We start from the raw sequence: 7,777 nt of genomic DNA, 5'->3' as shown, positions 1-7,777 counted from the left end.
TAGCTCAAGTTCGGGGTTACAAGGCTATGTGTTTTTGGGTATTTCTTTTGCAATCTTCAGAAAATCTGCGATATTTCCTTCTTCGTATGCTGAAAATACTTCAGCGAACCTGCATATGGGTAGAATACCTTGCCACGAACAACTTTGCAGTTCGGAGTTTCTGCGCAAGAACAACCCTTCTAGGAGTTTTGAGCACTAGTCAGTTCTGACTCCAATTGACTAGTTGGACTTGCAGAGTTGCAGACTTAGGTGACTTGCAGAGTTGCAGACTTGCAGAACTTAGTAGACTTAGTGAACTTGCAGGACTTGATCACAGTTGACTTGCAGAACTTGATTTCTGGAGTGCAAGACCTGGAGTTGCTGACTTGCTTGTCTTGTCTGACTTGATTAAGGCTTAAAGTATTAAGCTTAATAGCTTAAGCTTAGGGGGGCTAATCTTTGAAGAAAAACGGCACAGATCGTGAGGGGAGGGGGCGTTTTGTTCCGCCACGCGGAAAAATCAAACCTCCTCCGAGGTCAATCGATTGAATTTGTGAAGCTTTCTTAAGCTTCTAATAAGCTTATTGTTTATTAGTATTAAGCTTTGAAGCTTGATGAAAGAAGTTACTTTGTTTATCCACGACTTTGGTGAAGGAGATGAATGCGTGGTCCTCCACCTGTGCAGCCTGGTCCTTCGCGATCTGATACTAGAAACAGGGGTTCTTGATCGCCAGAAGTCTGCCTGTATCGACGGTTCGTGACGAGATTGACCGTAGAGCCCGATCGTTCCAGGAGCTCCCCCTTCGCACGAGATGGGTAGAGATTGGAAGCTCTTAATCTCAGCTCTGCTCTGATACCATTGGTGCGCAGATCGGTCGCTGTATGCTCACGTAGTGAATCCGGGAAGGTCCCCAAGAACAATGAACTCTACCTTTTTGCACAAATTACAATGTAAAAAGCACGAACGACAAGAGCAAGAGACCAATTGGGTTCAATCTCCCCCCATGCCTTGTGTGAGCGCTTCACAAAGCATGTATTTTATGCATATTTCCATCTTCATGCTCAATAATAGCCGGATTTACAAAAATATGATAAGCTTTTAGCTTTTGAGTTTGCTTTTACAAAAATAGGAAATAAAGCTAATGGACGGTGCCCATAGAGTCTGGCACGCCCAACACAATGTCCCAAATAGAAATAACATATCCGTGCGCATAGGCGCATACAAAATAATAATCAATAATCGATGCCTCAATAGACATAACAAAATATAGGCGTGACGCCTATCAAAATATAATCCATAGGTCGAATACTCGCTAGACTCCAATGCTTTCCTCCGCCACTGTTGCTATCTCTACACATCAACTGAAGCATTCACAATCATTAGTAAAATAATACAATTAAACCGACAAAAGTGAATACCTAGCAGTCTTCAGCTACATAAATAAATCAACTGGTTAGAAATAAATCCTAACCTTAATTTATTACGAGTGCGCACTCTAAACTCATAAACGTTTATTAATTTAATATGCATTTTGCGGAATCACCCGCTATGGAATCACCCATGTACACACTAAATTAATGAAACGCCCGAAAAGGACAGGCGTCCCCATCAACTTCTCACACAAAGAATCCACTTTGTGTATGAGCCCCGGTCATCAAAGTTTACGGAATCCACCGTAAAACCTTACGGAATCCACCGTGGCACGGAATCCACCGTAAAATATACCTCCTGGCATCATGACATCTCACTCACTCTTATAATCATGATTCACACCCTTATATTTGCCAAGGTTGACGCCTTATTAGCACGAGTCTTCTTCCTATCACTCACCATTCTCTCTCCCATGATTACTCATTGTTGCTAGAGACAATATGCCTACATGCATGCATCATTGAGTCTATTGAATGGTGGCTATTCATGCCATCCTTAATGATTATGATCCAAGCTAAACATTGAGAGGAGTAAGGAAGACCAAAACATTATGTGAGTATAGATTGATAGGGCATTTTCATCCTATAGCACTTGAGCTTGCTTAGCCACAACCTCTAGGTATCTATCTGATAGTAAAGATAATATCTTTGTAGTGATGTACTTCACACATGTAATGCTTTTTGTACACTTTATGTTCACATTGGAATTGCAAGAGTTTTATTAAGTGCATTCGTCGATGTAGCAATACAAGACTACTATCTTTGAACGACACAATAATGTTGCAATTGTCTTTCTCTCGATTCATAGTTGTAAGTGCCGACGTTTCAAAACTCATTGAAGAGAGGTGGCCGTATGCTAATGAACAGCAGAATGGAGGCTTCTTATGCACTCAAGGGGACGGCGGGGGAGAATGATGGTTGGAAAGGATAAACAAAAGATAAACAATGTAGGAAAGGAGCAAGCGAGTCAGCTGAAAGGGAAGGAAATAACCCGATGGGGGTTGAGTAGAGACCCCGCAAAGGCGCACAGAGACACAGAGAGAGAGAGAGAGCGCGCGAGCGCTACTACTATAAAAGGGCAGGTGCTGGCTCATCCCTTCCCATTCGTTGGCTTAGTACTCTCACACACACACACACACACTCTCTCTCTCTCTCTCTTTCTCTCATTCTCTGTGTCTGCGCGCGCTTCCCTATATCATGGCCAGCTTCTCTCGCTTCCCTGCCATTGCCAGCGTTGGCGAGCTCAAGGTGGACTGGCTCGAGACTGCGTCGGCACACCACATCAAGCTCGATGTACCAGGTGACCAGCAGAGCTCCCTCTTGCACGTAGAATCAAAGTGTCATAGCTTCTTCGAAGCGATTTTACGTGTGAAAATCTCATTATGAAGTACGTATGTGGCGATGCTCATTGGCATTTTCCATGTGATTCGACGATTGACTAGATGAATACATTGGCTGGTAGTTGGTATAATGAATGCATTGGTTATGGTTGGTAGTCTTACCATTATTTGAATGGACAATCGACATGACTTTGTCATAGCTTTTGAAGGGTGAATCGACATGACATTGTCAAGGAGCTCGAAGTGGTTTGAGGTGACTAAATGATGTAAATCTCATTATGATTTGTTAAGTGTAATATTCTTTCATTTGGGGGATGTCAAACGTGATTTGCTATATTGCATTTAAATAACCTCTGAACAGTCCAGAATCAGAATTGATTTAATGCTGTTTCAGACACTTGCTTGGTGAGGTTACCACCCTCACCTGTTCTTGCTTGTGGGCAGCAAACAACTGCTCCTGTTCCTGGAGAAAAGAGGCTCTTGCCTTATGCAAAAACAACATATTCCACACAGCTGTACCTAAATCAGAAGAAAGACCCTTGATTCTGCAGCATATACCAAATCACGCTGGACATCCCCCAAATAAAATGGGAATTCATTTGGGGAATGTCAAGCGTGATTTGGTATATTACATTAAGTGATTTTACATGTGAAAATCTCCTAATGAAGTAAGTAAATGGCAAACCTCATTGGCATTTTCCACGTGAAAACGATGTTAAATCATTGGCTAGAGCTAGAGTAGCTTACACTCACCGTTAGATAATTTGTCAACTATGACCACCTTTAAATACTAGGCTTCTCAATGTTATGTACATAATGTGTAAGCTATACTTTAACGATGTGACCTTCATATTGAAATAATCTGCCCAATTATAATATCTTTCAATGGTAAGAGGGTTCTTGATGTATCAACAATATCATCAAACAATACCCCACATGAAGAAGTGTTTGAAATTGTGTTGTTTTTTGTAGGTTTGACCAAGGACGACATAAGCTTACAAGTGCTCCCGGGCAATGTGCTTCAAATTATTGGTGTGCACATCAACGAGCTAGAAAGGACTAGAGACTATATAATTGAGTACAGTATTGAGAGGCCTCAAGGTAGCTTTCTTCGCCAATTCCAGCTACCAGACAACATTATTTTGGACAAAATAAGAGCCCAAGATGAAGCTGGTGTTGTTACCATCACTGTACCAAAAAAGAAATCCATCATTAGGCAGATCCCCATAATGAGCAAATACTGAGAAAGTGTGATCTCTCTTTTGCATTAGCTCATAAAAAAGGCTTCATGCAAGATAGGCATCGCCTATTTACACTTTGAAAATCATAAGGCTTCATAAGTATCGACCTATCTAACAGGTCATTATGAGTGTATCCCCCCTCCAAAAAAAAAACTTTTGAGAGTTGACATGCTTTACATTATCTACTAAGAGTCTCTCTCTCTCTCTCTCTCTCTCTCTCTCTCTCTCTCTCTCTCTCTCTCTCTCTCTCTCATTTTTCTTCTTGAAAGAGGTTGATGTAATTTTCGAACTCCAAATTACTTTATGAGTAAGAGGTCTGTAATCTCGTAGATATTGAGACATTTTACTTGTATGCTAATACACAATTATCTGTAAATTGATACTTGGGCTCTCAAATATGACAATTTTACTTGTTCTTTAAATAACTTAAGTAGGTACGTGTTACGATAGATAAACATGACAAACCCAATGAATGATGCATGATTTATTATGTAACTATAATACCCATAGTATACCATTGTCTCAACATGACAATTGTAGTTGCTCATAGAGGGAAGGGAGTAATTGAATGCAAGGCCAGTACTAGAAGGCTACAATAATCGCAAGGGAGTTTAAGGAATGGAGGTGTAATCAATCCAAATCTCCCTCTTCATTCATTTATGCATAATCTTCAGCCTCTAGAGTTGACAAGACTACAACATGATATAAGCTACCTAGCCATCCTAGTAGGCATGGTTCCATGGCCTTATCAGGCATTTTTACGACAATGGAATCTACATCAAACAAAGTAGGAAATGTCATCTCATGAGATAGAGCAAAGGTACACACAAGCTACCAAGTTGGTCACAAGAACTTTGATTTTAAGAAATGGAGCAGGTGGAGAATCCCTATGGTTTTTGAGTTTACACAAGATTGTTTTGGACAAAGATTGCTTTCGAAGTCACAAAGCTTTTCAAGTATGTAAGATTGTATATTCTTGGTTTAATGTGTATTAAAGAGTAGACTTAAAGTCTTTGAGAACTTTTAAGGTCGTTGGATGGAAGGAAAAGCTTAAGGAAAGCTTTAAAAAAATTTTGCTTGCAAAACACAAAAAAAGAAGGAAAAGCAAAGCAATAAAAGCTAAAATCTTAATTGTGTTGTTCCGAAGGGGGATAAAATGGATCCAAAGGCGGCCAATCTAGTGGGGGGGGGGAAGCTGATTAGATATATTTCGCTTAAGGATTGATTGTGGACGGAAACAACATGGAATATTTAAGAGAGAGCCATTATTAGAGGCATTAGTGAGGCGTGCAAGTATCAAAACCATGGATTGCATCATCGACAAATTGGCGACAGGGAAGTAGATGCATTCCTTGAAAGTAAGGTAGTTGTTTGTTGATTGTAGGACACAATTCAAAGGCACTGTTAGATCCTCAGAAGGTGGGGGTCAGATATTCGTCCATTATAATAATGAAGGGCTCTTCATGATTTTTTTCATTTTTTGGTTGCTTCTTTATTTTGGCGTTATTTTGAAGGTCTGAGTTGTTCGAGTCGTTGAATAATGTGCTCAAAATTTTCACCGATAGAGAAGGGAGAATGATGGATTAAAAAGTTATACTATATCTCTTTGTGTTTTATGGGGTTGCCGATGGGTAATTTAACATATGTCATTAACAAATCCGAAGAGGAGTGGAGGAAGTTTATGGATGCATAAGGGGGTGAAGAAACGAAGTACAAGCTGGATCTGCTGATTTGAAAGGGCAGACATCAATTTTGTCTTTTTTTAAAATGTGTCTGTAAAAATGAGAATTTGTGATGATGAGAAAGAAATTTAAACTTACATAATCTTGCACATCTCATTTTTTCAAAAATTAATTGCTACTTTATTCCTTGCAAAAATTACAAATTGTGAAAGAAATTGACTTTGAGAAAATGATCGACTCCTTGCCCTCCCCAAAAGTTTAGCAATGCTTCCTACCATCATGCAAAGGTGGAGTGGCAGAGGAGGGAATGGTACATGGCTCAACTATGCTTATTACAGAATGACTAAAAGAAAGAAAGAAATGAACGAGCATAACAAAATTTTTACAAAGTGAAAACTGTAGATATATACAAGAATGTACGCTAATGAGATATTGTAGGACTCTTCTACAGAAGCCAATCATAAAAATTAGGATTGTATTCCATGGCTACATAGTGGTTCATGTCACTTGGTTTGATGCCCATATGGGTGATATAGGTGAGAACATCTATGAGGAAATCTCATATGTTCAAGTAGCTAGCAATGTGTAGTTCCTCCTCGCATTTCCTCCTCGCATAGTACTCTATCCAAATATAGATATAATAGCACATGGTCCACAAGGTGAGTTTTTCATGTGATGGCTAGTACTCGAAAGGAAGTGGGTGCAGTATAAGTGGGGTCATACTCAGTGGTTTTGATTGTTTGACATTGTTTAACGTTAATCATTATTTGACAATTGAGTCACTCCCATTGCGCTCGAAGAGTGGACCCCTTTTGACGAAATGGGTATTTGGATTTGGCTAGTTTCTCCAATTCAGCTTTTTTTTTTTTAGGCCTCTATGTGGCTACACTTAAAAGATATTATTAAGTACCCCTATATGATGGCTTGCTCCTTGCTAACTTGTATGGCAATGAGTTCTTCGACAATAGAGGTGTGCTTGGTGAAGATGAATTCGTACTCCTCCCAAGAGCAAGGAAGGCTTCTCACTATGATTGCGGTGTCTTCACCTAACAGATCTAGATCCAAGTGATCATAAGTGCAAACAAATAGGGTAAAGGTATTGTCAAGACAACATATATTATTGACTATACTATCACCAATATCAAGAACATATTTGTAGCTAGTTCTAATATAAAAGGTCTCAAATATGTAGGCAGCAATTCTATAGGTGGTTGTGGTTTAACATGACCTATCAATTATATACATATACTTGACCTCACTAGAGGATTTGCTTGATTATCATTCAGCTTTGATACATGCATGTATGGAGGTGTGGTCATCATATTAGTTGAAGATGGTCTTGAGGTGTAATTGGACTTGAAGTGGAGATGAATGACGTGTCTCTTTGAGTTTGGAAAGTTGTTGTCTCTAGAACCTAATGCTTGGTGACTGTTGGGGTAGCTAGAGTCAATATTGCTGTGAGAGACATGGACTTGTGGTATTTAGGCTTCCATCTATGAGCAGATGGTGGTGGTTGATGGTTCAGATATCTTCTAGCACTCGACTATGATGGCATGGAAACATTCTGGCTGGGCACTTGATTACATGTCGGCGTGAATTGTTGGTTTCTAGAGGGAGGCACAATGGTTAGTTTAACATTAGTGTCACTAGCAATGTGAGAATGATTTTTCTTGCCTTATTGAGTTTAATGGTTCTAGTAGTGGTTATTGTGGTATTTTTGGAAGCCATACCCTAGAATTGCCTTCATAATACCCTTGTGCGCATAGTAAGCCTTACAGACCCATCACAACTTCACATGTGTTCATTTGTAGTAGTGCTAACTATTTTGTCAAGTTCCTCAATTGCAAATTTGAGATTTGGGTTGCTTCATGGCTTGAGTTTCATGGGTTGGAGACCTATTCTTGGGAACATACTTGGTGTGGGATTTTTGGGAGGTGGCTAGCCTACTTACGAATTCCTATTTATTCTTCTGAGCTTTTTGCAATTCATTCACTATTTGTTTACCCCCCACTAGAGTTGGTAGTAGATAAAAACATCAGTGGCATCACAGGCTTGACTAAAGCATGGGTGCCCTTGCTAAAATATTTTATGGTTCTAACATTGG

General features: G+C 39.7%; 1 protein-coding gene across 1 annotated transcript; it reads left to right on the top strand.

The window, feature by feature from the left end:
* Window positions 1-2,607: 2,607 nt before the first annotated feature.
* On the top strand, window positions 2,608-3,994 carry LOC148027123 (17.4 kDa class I heat shock protein-like). The gene is made up of 2 exons (XM_087690387.1): window positions 2,608-2,710; window positions 3,723-3,994. Exons 1-2 carry the CDS (start codon window positions 2,608-2,610, stop codon window positions 3,992-3,994), a joined length of 375 nt encoding a protein of 124 aa, XP_087546513.1.
* Window positions 3,995-7,777: the final 3,783 nt, after the last annotated feature.

The sequence above is a fragment of the Lygodium microphyllum genome, chromosome 13 (assembly GCF_053477565.2).
Source record: "Lygodium microphyllum isolate KBCC chromosome 13, Lygodium_microphyllum_v1.1.10, whole genome shotgun sequence".
NCBI lineage: Eukaryota > Viridiplantae > Streptophyta > Polypodiopsida > Schizaeales > Lygodiaceae > Lygodium > Lygodium microphyllum.
Note: the sequence above shows the minus strand (reverse complement) of the source record. Positions and strands in the feature narration are given on the sequence as shown.